We start from the raw sequence: 22,555 nt of genomic DNA, 5'->3' as shown, positions 1-22,555 counted from the left end.
TCCGGTTATGAAACAAATAAGTCACGGAGATGTAATATATGACGCGGTGACTAGAGTTAATGATACTGTATTGTATATCTGAAGGTTGCGAAGAGAGTTAATCTTAAAAGTTCTCATCACAAGAGAAAAACTTTGTTTTAACTGTGTCGTGATTGATGTCAACTAGACTTATTGTGATCATTTCACAATACATACAAATATTGAACCAATATGTTGTACACCTGAGACTAATATAGTGTTATATGTCAGTTATATCTCAATTTAAGAAAAGACTATACTGATTAAACGTAAAAGCTTCTGCACAGCAAAGGAAACCATAAACAAAATGAAAAAACAACCCACAGAATGGGAGAAAATATTTGCAAATGAAGCTACCAACAGGGGATTAATCTCCAAAATATACAAACAGCTCATGCAGCTCTATGTCAAAAAAAGAAGGAACAAAAAACAACCCAATCAAAAAATGGGCAGAAGATCTAAATAGACATTTCTCCAAAGAAGACATATAGATGGCCAAAAAAAGCACATGAAAAGATGCTCAGCATCACTAATTATCAGAGAAATGCAAATCAGAGCTACAATGAGCTATCACCTCACACCAGTCAGAATGGCCATCATCAAAAAGTCTACAGGGCATTCCCTGGCAGTCCAGTGGTTAGGACCCTGCACTTCCACTGCAGGGGGGATGGGTTCGATCCCTGGTCGGGGAACTAAGATCCCACGTGCTGTATGGCACAGCCAAGAAAAAGAAAAAAAAGTCTACAAACAATAAATGTTAGAGAGGGTGTGGAGAAAAGGGAACCCTCCTACACTGATGGTGGGAATGTAAATTGGTACAACCATTATAGAGAACAATATGGAAGTTCCTTAAAAAACTAAAAATAGAACTACCATATGATCCAGTAATCCCACTCCTGGGCATATATCTGGAGGAAACTCTATTTCGAAAAGATACATGCACCCCAGTGTTCATAGCAGCACTGTTTACAATAGCCAAGACATGGAAGCAACCTAAATGTCCAGCAACAGGTGAATGGATAAAGAAGATGTGGTATATATATGCAATAGAATATTACCCAGCCATAAAAAAGAATGAAATAATGCCATTTGCAGCAACATGGATGGACCTGGAGATGATTATACTAAGTGAAGTAAGTCAGAAAGAGAAAGACATCATATAATTATCACTTATATGTGGAATCTAAAAAATGATACAAATGAACTTATTTACAAAACAGAAATAGAGTTACAGATGTAGAAAACAAACTTATGGTTACCAGCGGGGGAAGGTGGGGAAGGGATAAATTGCGAGATTGAGATTGACATATACACACTACTATACATAAAGTAGATAACTAATAAGGACCTATTGTATAACACAGGGGACTCTACTCAATACTCTGTAATGACCTATATGGGAAAAGAATCTAAAAAAAAGTGGTTATATGTATATGTATAACTGATTCACTTTGCTGTACAGGAGAAACTAACACAACACTGTAAATCAACTATACTCCAATAAAAATTTTTTAAAAATCTTTTAAAAAAAAAGACTATACACTTCCATTGTAGAAATAAATATGTCAAAAAAAAGGGGGGGGGTTTCCCCTCGGTATCTCATGACCCAGAGAAAACCTTTGTAAACCTTTATGTCCATATTCTCTTAGATTTTATCTGTTAGACATTTCCGAAAATACGATTATGTTCTATTTTTTATTTAGAGAATGTGATTTTTTTTTAATTAATTAATTAATTAATTTTGGCTGCGCTGGATCTTCGTTGCGGCGTGCGGGCTTAGTTGCGGTACGTGGGATCTTAGTTCCCCAACCTGGGATCGAACCTGGATGCCTTGAATCAGGAGCATGGAGTCTTAACCACTGCACCACCAGGGAAGTCCCAAGAATTGTGATTTGTTCTTAAGATCCATCAAGCTACTTGATTTTCCTTTGCTTTTTAAAAAAAAAAATTAATTTTTGGCTGTGTTGGGTCTTCGCTCCTGCGTGCGGGCTTTCTCTAGTTGCGGCGAGCACGGGCCATTGCGGTGGCTTCTCTTGTTGTGGAGCACAGGCTCTAGGCACACGGGCTTCAGTAGTTGTGGTGCGTGGGCTCAGTAGTTGTGGCTCACTGGCTTTGTTGCTCCGTGGCATGTGGGATCTTTCCGGACCAGGGATCGAACCCATGTCCCCTGCATTGGCAGGCGGATTCTTAACCACTGTGCCACCAGGGAAGTCTGTTCCTTTGCTTTTTATCCTCTGAGATTAATACAGAAATAATAGCCCACCAATATTGCCTTTGTGTTGTTCAATTTTCTGGCTGGAAAAATATTAAGTTCTCAAATACTATAAATCATTTGCACTGTGTGGTTCCTTTGGAAGCCTTTTAAAATAGTTTCTTTAAATAGCAGTAGTATTACCCATTACTTTTTTATTACCCATTTTCTTCAAAGGAGACTTGAGTAAATATTATAGCAACAATTTTATTTTTATTGATTCTATGACATTTTCATTAAAACAGCCACTTGACCATAAAGCAAATCCATATTTGGACTTCTGAACATTTATGAGGCAACTTCTTTAATTAGGTCGTCAGAAATATTGTAGCCCTAATGGAGCTTTTTCAGAATGCTGTCGTTGAGCTGTGTAGAATAATAAATTTCTGCTTGCAGAGTATCCCATCTAACATTTAGTGGAATTTAATCGTAGTCCCCTGAAAGACAAGTACTCTCATTTAGTTCTGTAGCCTTTTGTTATATGTACTACTGTAACAACCCCATAGGTGACTGGTGAACTAAAAATATTTACATGCTTATAGAATCCTGGGTTTATTGTAGCATTTTTACATACTATAGAATTCTGAAATTATCTATAAATGGATTATAACTATAACTGAAGTTAAAGTATTTATCATCACAGTTATTTCTGGAATTAATTTTAAAGCCTGAAAATTTTCAATGGGCAGGTTTGGGCAATAAGTACTAACTTTAAAAAGTCTATTTTTAGAGCATTCTTACCTGGTATCGTAGTACATATCAGGCTATGATATAATTATTGGCTTTTAAAAATAAGCAACTTGAAGGCATTTTTTTTGCATGATAGATGCTCAATAAGTATGTTTAAAGAATGGATAAAATCTTCACAATTTAGTTATTTGCCCCATGTACTTTTATGTTATGCAGTAACACTTTTGCACTAAAATAGACTGTTCGATCTGCTAGCATGCCAATTCCAGTTATACTAAGTTCAAGCTTCATTGCCTGCCTTTGTGTATTAGTGCAGAGGGGAGTTTTATGGATAGAGGAAAGAGGCAAATTGGATGACCAGGAGTTCTAAAGTAATTTCTAATTTCTAAAGCTTTTCCTAAAAGTTTAGAATTGTTTGAAATCTTAACCTTTTATTTCTGTGAGTTCTCTGAGGAGAGGGTCTCTGGTTTATAACTCTGTTATCAGAAATGTCTGGCACTCAATAGGTCCTCAGTAAATGTTGAATGAATGAGTTGGTTGTCTTTGTGATTTATCTCTGGGGACTTCTCTGCAATTATTTATCACTAAATTGGGGTAAAGGTGATGCTTGCCCAGTTTAAATGTTTGTGCTGGAGTATATAATTAGTGGTAAGGTACTGGGTGCTTTCATCTGATTATCTCTAATGACTGCAGTGACTGCTTGATATTGTCATTGCCGTTTAGCAGATGAGAAAACAGGCTCAAAGAGGATAAGTTACTTGAACACAGCTAGTAAAAGACAGAGGTAGGACCCCAGCCTGGCATGCTGCCTGTAGTCTGTACTCTTTATCTGCTCTCCCACAGAGATTAAGGACCTGGGCTCTCAGGATTAACAGGCTCTTCATGAATTGTTCTTGGTACCAGTAAAGCTGGATATAGGAAATTCAACTTTGTGAAGCACAAAGTAAATAATACAGCACTGCATGCGTTTAGAAATTTTTTGAGTACTTCAGCTCTTCAGTTACTGGGTGGCCCTGAATCTGACCAAAAGTTTTCCCTGGGGAATATTCCAGTTGCTTAGGAGTTGGGGAGTAATGGAGGCTGGCCGCTGGAGGAGAAGGACCAAATGAGAAAGGTGTAGGACGAGGGATCAAAGGTGGCTTGTTTGTTTTTTAATTGTAACCCATTTAAAACAAGCAAGGATAAAGATTAATGTAATGACTATGCACCGACCACAAAGCTAATTAAACCTTCATATTATGTTTGTTTCAGATCTTAAAGAAATAGAACATTACAGCTATAACCGAGTCCCTTAGCACATCCCATTTTGTATTAGACTTTTATTCATATGTTAGAGTTTATATTCATGTTGTTAAATACAATTTTAGTACATTCATTTTTAACTGCTATGTAATGTTTTAGAGTATGAATATACCCGTTTATTCTCTAGCTGATGACGATTTAGGTTGTTTCCAATTATTTTGCAGCATACCCAGTGGGACAGTAAACTTTTTTTTTTACTTTCTTCTCTGCACATGTGTGTCTGCCTAGGAGAAGAAGTGCTGTGTATGTGCGCCTTCGGTTCTGCTGCATCTTCTCAGATAGCACTCTCAAGTGGGGGCGGGTTTGCAGTCCTGCCACAGTGCATGAGTGCAGGAGAGATGCTAAGTGGGAGAAAGCAAGGAATGAGGAGGGGCATGCTGAGAAAACCGAGTATTTCAAGAAAATCAGAAGTATATCAGCCCAGTAAAAGGAATCTCTTGCAGAAAAGGAAAGCTGTCAATCTTGGCTCTTCATTTTCCTTCTTTAAGATCAAAAATGAGATTTTATGGAGCTTAAACAAAGTTTTTGTGTCAAGTATGCTGAAAATTTTGTCTGATCACACTGTTCTGAATCTGCTGAGTGATCCATTACTTACTGGAATGCACCATGAGAACAAGCAAAATTGAATGGCTTCTTTTTTTTTTTCTTTTTTTTTTTTTTGCGGTACGTGGGCCTCTCACTGTTGTGGCCTCTCCCGTTGCGGAGCACAGGCTCCGGACACGCAGGCTCAGCGGCCATGGCCCTCGGGCCCAGCCTCCCCGCGGCATGTGGGATCTTCCCAGACCGGGGCACGAACCGGTGTCCCCTGTATTAGCAGGCGGGCTCTCAACCACTGCGCCACCAGGGAAACCCAAATGGCTTCTTTATTTTTACTGGGGCAGGTGAAATTTGAAAAACGTATTGTGAAGAGAGGTAAACACTTCAGTCCTACCATTTAAAAAAAATCCAAAGTAGCTTTCTTGTGTTGTATATTTGCATTTGGGAGTGCAATTTAAGTTGAACTTAGAATTGGGTCTTCTGAAGTGTTAAAAAAATTCTAATTATGGAGCCAAGCCTTTGTTCCAGTCAGGGAAATTCTATGCACACTAAAAAACATGGTTATATTCATAATGATCTATTAACTATGTCCTAACCATGTCATACCCCAGGCCTGTTAGCAGGAAATAAAATAAAAAGTTTTCTGTCAGCTTCCTCTTTTTTTTTTTTATTGAAGAATCGCTGACTTACAATATTAAATTAGTTTCAGGTATACAACATAGTGATTTGATATTTTTATACACTACAAAATAAGGATAAGTCTAGTTTCCATCTGTCACCATACAAAGTTATTACAGTATTATTGCCTATATTCCCTATGCTGTACATTGCATCCCTATGCCTTATTTATTTTATAACTGGAAGTTTGTACCTCTTCACCTACTTTGCCCTTCCCCCCACCCCCTCTCCTCTGCCAGCTTCTTTCTTTTTTTGCCCTTGTTCACTCTATTGTAGCAGTAGTTAAGAAAATCTCATGGTGCAGAAGCTTGTAATAAGGAGGAAGCGGAAAGGGAAGAGAGGGAGAAGACACAGATCAGTGGTTTTCAGCACAAAGCTGGGTGGTGGGCTGCTACTGGTTAGTACTAATCAGAAGAAACCAGGTGTGCCGTTTGGCACAAATGACCCTGCAGTAGCACATGCTGGTGCTTAGTGAATTGGAGCCCATTCTTATTTTTACATTTAGTGAGCCCTCTCTGCAGGGAAGCGGATTGCTTGTCTCCAGGGCCTTTTGCACACTACGGGAGTCTTTCCCTACCCACACTGTTCTCTCTGTGTGTAACATTCTCTCCTCTAGTCTTCTCCAGGTTAGTCCTATCCACCTTTGGCGGTTCTCAGACTTCTTATTCTCAGGATTCCTTTACACGCTTAAAAATTTCTGAGGACCCAAAAAACTTTTGTTTATGTGGGTTTTATTTATATATATATATATATACACACACACACACACATATATATATATACATACATATACATATATGTATGTATATATATATTTTAAAATAAATTTATTTATTTATTTATGGCTGTGTTGGGTCTTCGTCGCTGCACACAGGCTTTCTCTAATTGCGGCGAGTGGGGGCTACTCTTCGTTGCAGTGTGCAGGCTTCTCATTTCAGTGGCTTCTCTTGTTGCGGAGCTCAGGCTCTAGGCATGAGGGCTTCAGTAATTGTGGCACGCGAGCTCAGTAGTTGTGGCTCGCGGGCCCTAGAGTGCAGGCTCAGTAGTCATGGCGCGCAGGCTTAGTTGCTCCACCGCATGTGGTATCTTCCTGGACCAGGGCTTGAACCCATGTCCCCTGCATTGGCAGGCAGGTTGTTAACCACTGTGCCACCAGGAAAGCCCTATGTGGGTTATATTGATCAACATTTACCATATTAGCCATTAAAACTGAGAAATTTAAAAATATTTATTCATTTTAAACAATTAACCCTATTAATTTGTTAACTTTAATAAATAATATATTTTTATGAAGAATATTTTGTTTGTTTTGGAAAACATGGTTAGAAGACTGTTTTAGACATTGTTTTACATTTTATAAACGGGCTAGGAAGATGGCTGGATTCTCATATCTGCATTGGGTCTGTTGTGATATCACACCTGTGTAGCCTCTGGAAAACTATTGTACACTCCTGAAATAATGAAAGTGAAAAAGGCAAATAACATCTTAGTATTTTTTTGAAAATAGTTTGACCTCGTGGAGCCTTCTAAAAGGGTCTCAGGACCTCAGGGGTCCTGAATCTCACTTTCAGAATCATTGCTTTAGATCTCAGTTCTGTTGTCACTTCTCCAGCGAAGGCTTCCCTGACCTCCCTCACTAGGTCAAACTTTCCTATTATGCCCTAGTAGTACTGTGTACCTCTCGTCTGTACCATTTATTGAAGTACCACCTTAACTTTAATGTCTGTTTCTGCTACTTGGCTCCTTGAGATTAGGGATCACGTATGGGTTTTGCGCACAATTATATCCTCAGCCCTTGCCACAAAGGCCTGCCCCGTACTGGGCATTTGGTGCATATTTAAATAAATAAATGAGTGAATCAATTTAAATAAACAGACTTCTTGGATTCCACTTGATTATAGACTTTCCCTTAAAATGTAAGTCCTTCTCTGAATTGTATACCTGTTGTCTCTATTCAGAGCATATATTTATTTTCTGTTTTTTCAGACTGATTATTGCTAAGACTGTTGCAGGGCCATTACACCCCGGATCTGTGCAGCATTCTGCTCATACTCTGTCTCACCCATTGCACCATGTTACAATTCTCTGTTTACCTTCCATCCCCCCCCCACTAGATTCTTCAGAAGCTTATTGAGAAAAGGGATTGTTTATCTTTTCAATCCCCTTCTCCATGCCGCAGTAGCATATCTTAGTATATAGCAGACACTAATATTTTCCTGAATGTGTCAAATTGGATTTGAAAAGATACATACTCTACAATTGCAAGTAGATGTAAAAATTTTGACCTAAGAAAAATCATGTTCCCAATGCATGGATTACTGACAGGTTATTTATTTCTGAATTGTTTTGCACATCAGAATACATAGGGTAATTCTGTAGGTATTCTGATTTCCAAGAAAGAATCATCATGATCAGGTGTTTTTTTAAAAGATTTGTGGACTTCCCTGGTGGCTCAGTGGTTAAGAATCCACCTGCCAATGCAGGGGACATGGGTTTGAGCCCTGGTCCAGGAAGATCCCACATGCCGCTAAGCAACGAAGCCCATGTGCTACAACTACTGAGCCTGTGCTCTAGATCCTGTGAGCCACAACTACTGAGCCCGCATGCCACAACTACTGAAGCCTGTGCACCTAGAGCCTGTGCTCCGCAGCAAGAGAAACCACCAGAATGAGAAGCCTGCACACTGCAACGAAGAGTAGCCCCCGGTCACCTCAACTAGAGAAAGCCCACACGCAGCAGCGAAGACCCAACACAGCCAAAAATAAAGAAATAAATTAGTTAATTAAAACAACAACAACAACAAAAACATTTGTCATACGTGGACATCATTCTGTCACAAGATATTTGAGTTATGTGCATGTCCCAAGTACTGTGGTGTGCAATGGGGATGTAGCTGTGAGCAGGGTATACTTGATCCCTACCCTCAAGGATGTATAGTCTAGCCATCTGGTTTGAGTCAGCCAACTTTTTCTGTAAAAGACTGAATACGAAATGTTGAGACTTTGAGGGCTATATATGGTCTTGGTTACAAGTACTCAGCTCTGCATTGTGGCCCCAAAGTGGCCATAGACACCCTGTAAACAAATGAGTGTGGACACATTACAATAAAACTTCATTTACAAAAATGGGAGAAGATTGGATTTAGCCCACAGGCTGTAGGTGCTGACTCTCGATCTAGTTCGTTTGTTTCTCAGTCTCCGTCTGACTCCTATATCCGGAGCACCAATTTTCATATTTTCAATGAAATTTTCATTGTCTTATTTGCTAGAATTAGCTAAGGTGAGATTGTTGAAGAACTTGATCTCATGCAAACCACTAAAGCTAATTCTTGTTTTTTTCTTTTGCACTTTTATCCAGGACATTTTATTTCCTTACATCAAAGAAAATGTTAAAGAGTATCTGCAGACACATTGGGAAGAAGAGGAGTGCCAGCAGGATATCAATCTTTTGAGGAAACAGGTTGGGATATTTCTATTCCATTGCTTCTACATTCCCAAGGGTGTTAGAACTGAGGATGCCTAAAGACTTAGAATATTCTCTGAGCATATTTTAAAATAAGTGCTCTGGATTCACAGGGCACGGACGTTGTAGTGACTTGCCTGCTTAGGAATTCACAGTACCTAATTAAAACGCCAGATATAATGACATCAGTGGCAGTTTGTTGTCTCTACAATTGCCTCTTTCTGGAGCTATTTCAGTTGCATAAAATATCATGTATTTATAAAACTAAGTCATTTCTGGGTGGAATGCAAAAGGGTCTTGTGCCATCTGATCACATTTTTCATTAATGTCTCCAAGTGATAACACCTCATCACCTCATTCTCCACTCTTTTCTCCTCATGGCATGAGCCCCTGCTGCCCCTCCACAGAGTTCCTGGGCCCTCACATACCTCTCTCCCCAGCTCACATTCAGCCCAGCCTTCATACCTGCCTTCGCCTTCGTTACATGTACTTTGTTCTACTTTGATCCCTCCCCAGTTTTCAGTCTTTCTCCTTCCACATCGTGTGCTGTGGAACTCCCGATCTGTTGTTTTTCTTATTAAAATTGCTTCATTGGCAAAGGTCTTACATGCTATGCAGAGCTAACTCTCTGGCTTTTCTGAGTTAATTTTCTACATTGGACAATGTGGAAGGCTTTCTATAAATTCTATAATGTTAGAAGTTAGGATTGGAAAGAGAGTCACATCCTTTGAGGCATGGGGCATTTGGGTTTGTTGAATTTTCTAGATAACTCAGGGTTAGTCTGAAACACTCCCTTCTTTACCTTTTTTTGTTGTCTCAACTCTTGTTGTTGAAACATACATACATAATCCCTCATTGTAGCATATAAATAAATCATTGAGTCTTTAGGGATTGTACATATGCATTGTCATAGGCTAAACAGCTTCTAAATAGCTATTAAGGTTTTGCAAGATGTGGGAGATGGCAGGAGACTGAATGTAAACCAACCCCAGACATTGTTTCACTAGTTTCTTTTCATTGAATTCCAGGCATAAACTAATTTCACTGAGATTTTCTTTATTTCTTCCTCAGTTAGTTATAGTGCAGAGAAAATGATCTGATTTAATTGAAGTTCTGGTTTGTTGATCCTAGTAAGTGAATCAACAAACCAGGTCTTATTATAACATTTTATCATTTTGTGCTATCTCTTTTCTCACACACAACATACCTCTTGGTTTAAGTTTCAGCTTTAGTGATACAGGAAAGGTAAATTTATTAATTATATTCCAGTTTTTTTTAGGAGTCATTCATATCAGTCCCAAAGCGTAGGATACTTTAATTTTAACACGGCTCGGTGCTAATGGTGGTTGGAGAAAGTTGGTCTGCTAGTTTTCAGGTATCATTTAAGGCATCTTTTTAAAAATGAGTAAGAAACAAATTTTGTGTTGTTTATGATTTAAAGGCTGAAGAGGACTCCCACCTGGATGGGGCTGTTCCGATCCCAGCAGCATCCGGGAATGGGGCGGATGACCTGCAGCGGATGATCCAGGCCGTGGTAGATAACGTGTGCTGGCAGATGTCTCTGGACCGGAAGACCACGGCGCTGAAACAGCTGCAGGGCCACATGTGGAGGGCGGCATTCAAAGCTGGGAGCATGAAAGCAGAGTATGTAACTCCTCAAGTGACTCTAAACACTTCACTAGCCACCAAAGCAAATACATTTTCCACTAGTCCTCTTTCTCCAGTGTAAGTTGCATGATTTGCCAAGTAGATAAAATCAACATTCTTTTTATTCCAACAAGTGAGTGAGTTATTTTGTTTTGTTTTTTCAAAGCTGGGATAAAGCATTTCACCCAGATAAATCCCCCAGGCCCATGTCTGGCTTTGTGTGATGGTTGGAGACTTTTAACTCAAGTCTAAAACAGCTTCCTAGATGTAAATCAACTATACTCCAATTAAAAAAGGAAAAAAAAAACCCACACACAAAAAAAACAGCTTCTTAGAAAATGGCAACTTCCTTGAACTAAGTCATATCTGATCCTTAGTGTATGAGTGACAGCACTGTTGGGCTGCTTCCCAGGATTGAAAGTTAGATTACCTGCTTTCTGCTCTGTTAGAGAAGTAAGAATGCTATAAAATTATGCACCCCGTCACTGTGGGGTTACTCAGTGTCAGCAGTGCCACTCTGTTCTGTGCTCTTACAGCAACTTCCAGACCTCGGAGTCTTGATTGTGGGGTTCCTAAGAGCACTCCTGCCGAAGGAGACCCGTGAGTCCTATGTTGCTATATTAAGAAATCTTAATAAGTTGCTGCCACTAAGGATTTCAGGGCATTGCCTGATGTAAACCCTAAGATCCAAGACTGTTACTAGCTGCCTATATTTCTTTTGTTTTTCTGTCAACTGAGATGCCATTCCTTACGTACTTTACAAGGGGCTTCCACCTTTTAAGGATGCTTTAGAATTTCAGGATAAGCCAGTGATGTGGAAATAAATATCAGTTAGTTCACTTGGTAAAACACTCCAAGTATTGGAGTCAGGAGATGATGCTCACAGGAGTTAGCCCGTCCTTCTCCTGGTTTTAGTTCCTTAATTATAAAACCAAGGACTTGAAATGAATCATCTTTGACTTCTAAGCCCTGCTTTGGAGCAATAACAATCTGCAAATTCAACATGGACTAATCCTGTCTCTGAGTGCAAAGTAACATACAAAGTAACAGTTACTGCTTGTTTTGAACTAGTAGCTAATCCCTTTTCTTCATTTTGTTCAATGTTGTTTCATCCAGTAGAAGACTTCTCTGACATTTTCCAGTTAATCTTTTATAGATGACTGGTTCCACATCCCAAGTTGCTTGTACTTCTCTTTTCACCCATCTCCTGTGATGTTGTCCACTGTAGAGTTGGTGAACAAGACTGTCAGGAATCATTGCTGATTAGCTAATGTGAAATGGTACATGTCTGTTAACTGCTTTGTTACATAATTTTTTTCCTGTATAGTAAAACCTAAGGTTTTCTTAGTTCTCAAGAAACGTAGTTCTGTTTTCTAGCTAATCAAAGATTAATAGCTTTGAGCCTCCAAACATTTTTTTAATTGTTTGGGTGTAGATCTTTCTAAAAGCATTTCCATGCTCTCTTAAGGCACGCTGGACATAATTGAACCTTTTCTCGTCATGAATTATATCAAAGGCACACAATAGTACACTACTATTGTTGTTTGCTTTTTTGAATTTCTTGGCAATTCAAAAAATCCCTTTCTCAGGGAACTGTATTCAGTATCTTGTGATAAACTATAATGGAAAAGAATCTGAAAAAGTATATATATATATATGACTGAATCACTTTCCTGTATACCAGAAACTAACACAACATTGTAAATTAACTATACTTCAATTAAAAAAAATTCCTTTCTTATTTTATCTCTTTTTCTGTAATCACTTTTTACTGTCCTTAGTGTGGCTGTCTGTCAAAAACTCTTCTCCCCTCGACCTAAATTACTGCTTCTAATCTACTGTGACCCTGGAACTCTGGGGAAACGCTTATTAGATCTGCAGGAGTTCACAGTCTCATGGAGGTGCTTTTCCTGGCCACCATTTGGACACAAATAGAGAGACTTGTGGCAGCTATTTGACTGGTTTTCATTTGGCTGGATAACATGTTCCTTCATTTCAACTTGGTGGTCTTCCCTTTAGGTTCTTTGAAGATGTGGTTCCAGCAGTCAGGAAATGGAGAGAGGCTGGAATGAAGGTGTATATCTATTCTTCAGGGAGTGTAGAGGCACAGAAACTGTTATTTGGGCATTCTACGGAGGGAGATATTCTTGAGGTAGGTTACCCGATTACTTTGTTTTTTTGACACCATCAAAGCATAAAACAGTGAATGTGAGTGCTAAAGTTATAAGCTAAGCAGCATTCAGATAATTGCATTTACATATGCTATGCAGGTTGTAAAAAAGAAGTGGAAAAACTGGGGAATACATTGTGGAAGGGTGAAGTGTAGCTGTGGTACCAATCTTTGCATCAGGGGTTCTTAAACTTTGCTGTGCATAAGGATCACCTGGGGAGTTTGTTAAAAATGTAGATCCCTGGGCCCTGTTTCCTGGCAAATCTATATCAGAAGGTCTGGGCTACGGTTGGGAATCTGCATTTTCAAATATCTACCCTAAGTGATTCTGATGACAGTAGTATTAGAACCATATACATATATATATATATATATATATATATATCTCACAGATAAATAAGACCTAAGCTAGCTTGTAAATCAGCTATCTTGTCAGTATTAGAAAATCATCAACCCAAAGCAAAGGAAACTAATGGCTTCTTTTGGTTGTTTAAAGTATTAGGTAAGATGTAAAAGAGTGGCACATGCCACTATCCCTCACAAAAGGGCACACAGACTTCTTGAATGCAGGAGACTACATGGTGGATTCATTTGTTTCTGGTACTTTGGAGAGAGACAGATTTTATTTTAGCAGATTCAGCATTCTTCTGTAAGAGAACTGGGCATGTTATTACACAGTGATTACTTAAGGCCTCCTATTAACATTCCTTGTACCTGAGAAAAGTCTTGCTAGCTTTTCTGTCCCACAGTCCCTATGTCCCCTGGAAGACAGGGAAGTCATTGGAAAAAGGGACTACCTTTAGGACTTTAAAAAGAAATGCTGACTAACTGAATACAGGCTGAAATTAGTGATTCACAGTAGTTTACTCAGCCAACTATTTTTTTTAAATAAATATTTATTGACCCTCTACCATGTGCAGAGAACACTTTGACTTTGGAGATTGTCATAGTCTCATCTTACTTTCCTGCTTTTCATCTTAGTTCTAAGTCAAATATTAAATCAGTAGTAAAACCCTTTAATTGCTTGTTAACTATTCTCCTCTGAATACAGATATAAGCTTCTTTTCTGCTCTCTCTGATGAAATAGACAATAAGGTGATAGTAGACAGGACACAGTAATTACCCTCCGAGTTCAGTAATAAAACTTTATTCTACACTTGCTTAGTGTGAGGCAGACTTCAGAGAGAAAGAAAATATGCAAAACAATTATTAACTTTAAAAATCACAATATTAATATTACCTTAATTTATCTTTGTTAGGCTTATTTTTAGTTTGTGAAAAGTTCTGAAAATATTCGAAAGATCACATCGTAATAACTGATCCTAAATGTGAACTTATTTTAATGACTGTTGGTTAAATTAGTAAGTTATATATTTGACCCCAATTATTTCTAAGATGTCAAGGGTATATATGAGCTCTTGGGTAGAATTTAAAAATGTTTTAATTAGAAAATGAAGGTTTCTTGAAAGTAAAGTAATAGCTTACTAATTAGGCAGGTTAGAGAAATCTGGTCATTCTGGGATCAAAAGGACAATGTTGAGAACCTTTCATCGGGTGAAACCCAGTCTAACAAGTAGTTTGAGTGAATATAGTGTTTTAAGGATAGGAAGTAGGGCATATATATTTTAAAAGATTTTGGATACAAAATTAATGCTAATGGAAGAAGGCCAAGATTATAAAATGATCTTATATACATTGAATTGGTAGTTTTCTTTTTCCAAATGTTTATTTCTATAAAACCTTAGTTTATATTTACTTTTTGTAGCTTCCATAAAATTCTCTATGAACTAGACTTACAGGGAATATTTATTGAGTGGATGAAGTCACTATGATTGTCGAGTAGTTCAGAGAAAAGGGATGAGAGACAGAGGGGCTGGGTTGCATGTGTGTTAGTAGCATCGTTCTTTCCCCTTCTCTGTGTCCAGCTTGTGGACGGTCACTTTGATACCAAGATTGGACACAAAGTGGAGAGTGAGAGTTATCGAAAGATTGCCAGCAGCATTGGGTGCTCAACCAACAACATCTTGTTTCTGACGGACGTTACCCGAGGTGAGTAATCTGACTTCTTGCACTGCACACTCCAGGGTGGGAGCCGAGCCTGGCACTGCACATGCTTTGCCTTCGTAAAGAAAGTTTATGTGGGTAGCCCTGGAAAATGAAGCAGGTTTATAAAAGGAAACAGTGAAACAGCCAGCCCACCTCCCTCTCCATCTACCCATCCTTGGGGGAAGTGGCATTGGAAAGATGAATTTTTCTCCTTTTAACATGAAATGGGGAGATAACAGAGGCACCCAGCGGTAAGGGTGGGAAGGAGCATGCAGCCAGGAGTATGAGGGTGGGTGTGTGGCCAGTCCAGCACAGTCAAGTCACAGGGGACCTGCATCAAATGTACTTAACAGCAGTGAGATCAGCTATACACCCTCAGCAAAAAAAAGTGACAGAGAGAGAGAGAGAGAAGTCTGTAGTTGGAGCAATTTTGCCTCATTTTCCTGCTGGCTGATGAGCACTGCCCCTCAGCGAGGAGGAACCTCATTTCTCCCTTCCCTCAGATGGGCTCAGGCCCTGGGCGCCCCTCATGTTGTAAACCTCAGCCTCACTGCACACGGATCTCATGTTTAAAAATTGGCATCTTTTTTACCCAGCATGGCCCTCTTTATATGATATACAGTGCATTAGCACATGCATTATCAGTGTAAGGAGTGAATGTATGAAACAGCACATACTGTACAGTATCGGCAATTTAAGTGATTTCAAGAGCAGGTTTTTTTGCGGTACGCGGGCCTCTCACTGTTGTGGCCTCTCCCGTTGTGGTGCAGAGGCTCCGGACGCGCAGGCTCAGCGGCCATGGCTCACGGGCCCAGCCGCTCCGTGGCATGTGGGATCTTCCCGGACCGGGGCACGAACCCGTGTCCCCTGCATCGGCAGGCAGGCTCTCAACCACTGCGCCACCAGGGAAGCCCTCAAGAGCAGTTTTGACCAAACCTAAAGCATACGCTCAAGCATCTATCTGTGTGAGAATATGAGTCCTCCAGAGAATTACAGAAGGAACCGGTAGTGAAGAAGGAAGCAAGCAGCAGCAGGCGAAGAGGTTGGGGGGTGCTGGGGGAGGTGGGGGGTCTCTGCCCCTGGCTGGCGAGGCTTTCCCAGACTCCCCCAGCTGGCTGCAGCCTTTGATCTTGTGGTCATTTTCCTTAGAGTCTGTGCATCTCTCGGGGTCCTACTTTGGTGTATTTGTAATTGCACTTGTGTTGGAGGATAGTTTTACTTTTTTGTGTTTCTTCCATTCATCTTGGATCATAAGTTTCACCCTTCGTTTACCCATAGTACAGGGCTTTGTGTACAGTGCAGCTGCTCTGATACACTACATCTATTTCACCAGGCTCAAGAAGGGAAGTAGGGAAAAGGGGCAGAGGGCAGGGGCGCTCTCCTATCTGGTGGCTCCGAGGGACTCCTGGGCCCCGTGGAAGCAGCTTCGGCAGTCTGTAGTTGACATTCCTCCCTCCAGCCCTTCTGTTCGTCGTTGCAGAGCTAGAGTCACTCCCAACTCACTGGGACTTTTCAGAGATATCGCCCAAAGGCAAACCCAGGCTGCTGGCAAAGGCATCTTATCTGTGCTAGCGTGTGTGAGTATATTCTTCGTCTGCTTCTTTGGTTTATCATGTTAGGTATGATCTGTAGGCATATAAACAAATATATACTAATTTGTGAAGCAGTTTAAAAAAAATATCTTAACCAGCATAGGTCATCTAATGCCTTCAAGAAGTCATAATGTGTGTTCCAGAGAAAGAGTGGTAGACAGGCTTAATTTTACCTGACGTACAGTTGACATTCAGTAACCGCTAATATCTTTGTTAAATTTCAATCCTCGGTGAATCTAGACTGGAATTTTTGATCTAGGGAGATGGTAGCAAATCACAGCCATTTGTTGTTTGGAATTTTGAAAGCTCAGTAGATTTAGCGGAGACCTGCCCCTGCTACACGTCCTGGTTTGGGTCAGCCTCAAAGTGCAAGGTTCTACAAACTGTCATCTTATTTTTCTGCATCCTGGAGAGCCTTGCATTTGTGTGTCTTAACTGCACTGAAGGTGAGAGACAGACGCGTGGACACACAGCTTCAAGGTTCACTGTGTAACCAGCTGGCCAGGCTACACCTGTGTACCAATAGCCATTTCACCTGGCCTTTGCTTTGAACTGTCAGCGTACTGTAAATGTTTGCCTGTCATATTTCTGTGTATAAACCATTTACTGATTCAAAGCTACATTTTACCCTCTTCCTTGAATGGCTTTTTGGGGCTTTGAGTGGTGGGCTGGGGAGGTCACTTTACTATCTGTGTAGATAAAGGTGTGAGGAATGATAATTTGAAGACCTTTTGCTTTGTTTTGCTCCTTAGCAAAGGAAATAGGTCTCTTTCTGGTGAGTTTAGCTGGTTTAACCTGTGAATTGCTTTTCTTTAATCATTCACGTAAACAGGGCTGTTGGAGATGAAAATCCATGGTTTGCCCTATATTTCCGCTAGGATTTTGATTGGTGAGTGTCTGCAGGCTTAGAATTAGAGATCTGCTTTGTGGCTGGAGCTCCCCACAAAGTTAGCCTGTCCCAAGCATTCTGGGATTGAATGCATGATTCAACCTGTGATCCCCAGACTCTCGCCTTATTCCCTGCTTTTTGGTTACCGCTAATAATTGTAACCCCTGCCCTAAGACCACTTATAGTTTCTTCATATTCTTGTCTTTCGCCACATTTTTTTTCTAGTTGCCATCAAAGTACATCATAATTTTAGGTCTTTCTCTTTTCACTTAAGCCATATCCTTAGGTTGCAGTCCCAGAAATTATTCCTATTCTCTTTAGAGACTAGAGATAATCTCCAAGTTGTCTCTCCCTTGAGTCCTCTGCAAGGAGGTTTTATTCCTGCCGTTCATCTTCTGCCAGCCCCACTCCTGCTTAGGCAGTAGGGCCAGATTTGGGCTCACCTGTAGCTGGGACAGGGCCAGGCACCTGGCTACCTGCCTTGCTCTTTTCTATTGTCTCTGATCCTGTGTTTTAGTAGCACGTGTCCAGACTTCCACTGCCAAGGCAGAGTGGAAGACTAAGTTGATATCCCAAATAATACTCAAATATAAAAGAGAGAACTGAAAGACTTTTCCCTTTGGAGGGAAAGAAAAAAGAGGTCCAGGGTTTGAAGTCAACAAGTATTATTAGATAAGTGTCTCAATAATATTTGAAAAGAGCAAATAGATGCTTAAGGACAAAAACTTGCCCCACGGTGATCTTGGTAAGAGGCTGAATGTGGAACGGCCACTAGTAAGTCCCACATGGATCGTGATGACTCAACGTGGTTGAGATCCTGGGTTGCTGGTCCAGAGGACTGTGCTTGAGGCAGCCAGGCTGGGAACTTGGGGTGCGTGGAAGGCAATGCCTTTGCTGCTGGAGTGAATGGCATCTGCAGAATTTGCCAGAGGTGGGGATTTTGGAGCACTATTTTTGCTCTGGGAGGTGACAGTCCTTTCATAGGAGGTGGGTAGGTGGAAGAGACAGCTCTGCCCCATTTACTCTTTCTTAGTACTGCTGCCCTTTAATTAATGCATTCCGTTGCTCTGGCTGTTTTCCACAGATTGAGAAACTGCTGGGGTTTCTTATTACACCAGATCTGAATTGCAAAGAATGTGTTTCAGATTCTTCCCCAGTTTTGCTCTATCTGCCCGAGTATGCCCCATCTCTGTGACCACAGACCTGTGTCCTGTGTCCATTCTCCTACTGTTTGCACATGTACTTTATGTCTGCCTACAATTCCTCCTCTCTTGCCAGTTTTCCTTCCTTGAAATTTCTGATCAAAACTTACTATCTGTGCAGAGGAGTCATTTGTTAAATTGCAGGTCCTAATTCAGTAGTTGCACATTGGGGAACCTGATATTCTGTATTTGTAACAAGCTTCCACGTGATTTCCACACTGCTGGTCCAGGGACTACACTCAGAGCAGCAATGCTCTAGAGCAGGAGTTGGCAAAATTGTTCGGTAAAGCAGGGGATCCCCAGTCCCCTGTTAGGATGCGGGCCGCACAGCAGGAGGTGAGTGGCGGGCAAGCGAGGAAAGCTACATCTGCCGCTCCCTGTCGCTCGCATTACCGCCTGAACCGTCCCCCACCACTACCCCGGTCCGTGGAAAAATTGTCGTCCATGAAATCAGTCCCTGGTGCCAAAAAGGTTGGGGACCACTGCTGTAAAGGGCCGGGTAGTAGCTGTTCAACTCTGGTCCTTATAATGCAAAAGAAGCCACAGATAGTACATAAGTGAGTGGGTGTGACTGTGTTCCAATAAGACCATGTTTACAAAAACAGGCGGTGGGCCATAATTTGCTGACCCTTGTTCTAGAGCACAGACCACAGAGTCTGACACACGATTTCAAATTTCACCTCTACCACTTGCTAGCTCTCAGTTTCTGCATCTGTAGAATGGAGATAGTAATACTAACAACCTCAGGGTTGTTGTGAAGATGTAGATGGGAATGGAAGTTCCAGGAAAGCAGGAACTTTGTTTTGTTCACATATCTCTGGTCCTAGCATAGTACCTGGCACATAGTAGGTGCTAAATTAATACAAGGTATTAGCTATTATCTTTCAGATGGACACAAAATGAGGAGGGGTACATAACCCAAGACATATTAGAGATATCCCCTCAAATACATAGCTTACTTAGTTTCATTTGACTAGTCCTGTTTTTACTTCCACGCAGTCACTGATCTTAAAACACTCTTAGTCCAATGAGGAGAGAGACAACAGGTAATAACATGTCAAATCATATTGTCTTGATAGGACTAAATACAGGGTGTTAATGGAGCACATAGGATGTTCTAATACAGATGGTAGTAGCTCTAGAAGATAGAATATTTGAGCTGAATTTTGAAGAGTAGGAATTTGCCAGACAAAAAAGATGGGCAGTCTAGCCAAGGGTTGTGACATGTTTGGGCTCCAGGTGTGAGAGTAGGTATTTCAGCCTGATTAGATCCTGGGATTCCATTTGCCCCATATCTATTTAATTGGTATTATTCCTGACAGCCCGTCCTTTGGGAAACAGCTCAGTTCTCTGTAGGACTGATGGGAGGGAATGGAAGAAAGCTGTGGACATGGCTCTGTCTTTGTGCATTCATAAGTACTTAATAAAGCTTAGAAGTCTAGGACACACTGCCCTCCTTGTCTGTCAGTACAGTTAGTTATGCATTTGAAAAAAATTTTTATGGAAAAATTAAAAATTATATAAAAGAATAATAAGTCCACCCCCTGTGCTTGTCTTTTAGCTTCAACAGTTACCAAATCTGGACCAGACTTATTTGTTACATTCCCACATCCCTCTGATTATTTTGAAGCAAATCCCAAACATCATATTCTGCCATTTCTGACACATATTTGGATTTTCGCAGAGGCCAGCGCTGCTGAGGAAGCTGACGTGCACGTAGCTGTGGTGGTGAGACCTGGCAATGCGGGGTTAACAGATGATGAGAAGACTTACTTCAGCCTCATCACGTCCTTCAGTGAACTGTACCTGCCTTCCTCAACCTAGAGGAGTTCTAAGGAAGACCAAACTGTCTTCACAGAGTTGTCCCTGTAGTCTAGTTTTATTCTAATGGTAAAAGTAACTTACTTAAAAAATACATACATACACATACATAAGGTATGTAAGTGTGTGTATGTTCAAATTACCTTTCACAAGCACGTAAGTGGGAAAAAGAATCTCAGTTCAGTGAAAAGGAAACTTATTTAAAGATGATGCTTTATATGTAGAAATTGTTTGAAACCACAGCTCTAACCATTATTGAGGGCGAAATATAGTTGATAGAAGAAATTACTACTATACAGGTCAAATGTGTTATGTTTATCAAGTCATGTACCAAAATAGAAAGGTAGGTTTGAGAAGTTACTCAGGAGCCTGGTTATTTTAAAAACTAGAAGTATTTCGAAGACATTCCTAGTAATAATCTACTCCTCTTTTAAATTGTGAGTTAGAAGATTACAGCAACTGAATTTCAAGCTATTAACCTTCCCTATTTACAAATGACAAAGCTATTTGTTTCTGCTCCAAAAGAGAGCAAAGTTGGGAAAGGAAACTCATTTGAGTCTTGATTAATCATATATCTGTTACTTAAGAAACTTGCTAATCGTTGTGGTACCTACAGCAAGCAGTTGCCTTACCAGTGAAAAAGATGCACTAACGTAACAGCTAAAATAGAAATGTGCTTCCTAATGTTTAACAAAACAGTCCTAACCCTGCCACTTATCACAGATTTCAGAGTTAACCTTGCTAACTACTTCTTAGCACAGTTTGAGAACATATGTTAACTGCTGTTTACTATTAAAAAAAAAAAGGTTTGCTGAAATTTGTCCATAAGACCTAGAAGAGCCCTAATATCTAATGTTTTCTCTGAAATAGATAAATGTAAATTTTATAACAGCATTATTTATCCTAGTTCAGCCTAATAGGATGTCGTGTCAATTTCATGTGGTAATTAATAAAAACATTTTCTTCTTTGCTCAGTTGTTGTTTTTTTTAAATAAATTTATTTATTGTATTTATTTATTTTTGGCTGTGTTGGGTCTTCGTTGCTGCGCGCGGGCTTTCTCTAGTTGTGGTGAGTGGGGTCTACTCTTTGTTGCGGTGTGCAGGCTTCACATTGCTGTGGCCTCTCTTGTTGCAGCACGTGGGCTTCAGTAGTTGTGGCTTGCGGGCTTAGTAGTTGTGGCTCGAGGGCTCTAGAGCGCAGGCTCAGTAGTTGTGGCTCATGGGCTTAGTTGCTCTGCGGCATGTGGGATCTTCCCGGGCCAGGGATTGAACCCATGTCCCCTGTGTTGGCAGGTGGATTCTTAACCACTGCGCCACCAGGGAAGTTCCTTCACTCAGTTTTATGTAGGTTTGCTTACTGCCATAAGCAGAAGAGAAACTGAAGAGAGATTGGACAAATAAGAATTTTAGTTTAGTTTTTTGCCTTAATCTTGTGTGTGTTTGTGATATGTGTGAATATGCATGTGTGTGTTTTAATGGAATGCCAGTAGAAAATCACTGACTATCATTTGAGTTATATATATATATATATATGGCTAACCTTAGTGGTTATTATTTCATTTGGATAGTAAACATTCAAGATATGAGTAGATTTCTTAGATTTTTGAGAATCTTATATTTGAGGTATATAAGATAATGCTTGAAGGAGGCAATTATTCTCCTAATTAATCAAGAAAAACTAATGAATCCTGGAGGAATAATTTTGGGGATGCTTTGAATAAGGAAAAGGAAGTAGTCTTGCAAATATGAGAGGACAGGGAATGTAAAAGATTTTGTGTTGACAGTTATTATCTTCTAGTAGCTAATGAAGAAATCTAAGGACTATGAAGATACAGAAGAGTAGTGAAAGGGGAATGAATTTACGTAAATCTTAGAAATGGGAGTAATTTGTAAGTGATGGTAAAGCCACAAATGGTAATTAAAGGATGAACTTCATATAGTTTCTGAAAAAGTTTATGAGAAGGCGAAAGAAAAGGGGTCTCTTAATGATAGTAAATGAACATTTGGAAAATTAAGGAAGGTAAGAAAGAAAATTATGCATCAGGGACTAGATTAGAAAGGAATTAAAGGAAAAGGAGGATGCTCAGTATCTAGCCAGCAGAGAATTGAGCTGGAGAAGTATCTTAGTCCATCTAGGTTGCTGTAACAGGATTCCAGACACTGGGTGGCTTATAAACAACAAAACTTTATTTTTCACAGCTCTGGAGGCTGGGAAGTCCAAGATCAAGGTGCTGGCAAATTCAGTGTCTG

At 40.1% G+C, this 22,555-nt stretch overlaps 1 protein-coding gene across 3 annotated transcripts in view; it reads left to right on the top strand.

Annotated features, from left to right (window-relative positions):
* ENOPH1 (enolase-phosphatase 1) overlaps positions 1-21,272 on the top strand; it is a 35,764-nt gene extending 14,492 nt beyond the window's left edge. For all 3 annotated transcript variants that reach the window (XM_060147946.1, XM_060147948.1, XM_060147947.1), the window contains exons 2-6: positions 8,834-8,935; positions 10,380-10,582; positions 12,605-12,737; positions 14,681-14,804; positions 20,169-21,272. In XM_060147946.1, coding sequence (XP_060003929.1) covers positions 8,834-8,935; positions 10,380-10,582; positions 12,605-12,737; positions 14,681-14,804; positions 20,169-20,308 — 702 coding nt within the window. In that variant the 3' untranslated portion in view covers positions 20,309-21,272. The remainder of the gene's footprint in view (positions 1-8,833; positions 8,936-10,379; positions 10,583-12,604; positions 12,738-14,680; positions 14,805-20,168) is intronic.
* Positions 21,273-22,555: the final 1,283 nt, after the last annotated feature.

This window comes from Lagenorhynchus albirostris, chromosome 4 (assembly GCF_949774975.1).
Source record: "Lagenorhynchus albirostris chromosome 4, mLagAlb1.1, whole genome shotgun sequence".
Taxonomy (NCBI): domain Eukaryota; kingdom Metazoa; phylum Chordata; class Mammalia; order Artiodactyla; family Delphinidae; genus Lagenorhynchus; species Lagenorhynchus albirostris.
This window is presented reverse-complemented; position numbering and strand designations above follow the sequence as displayed.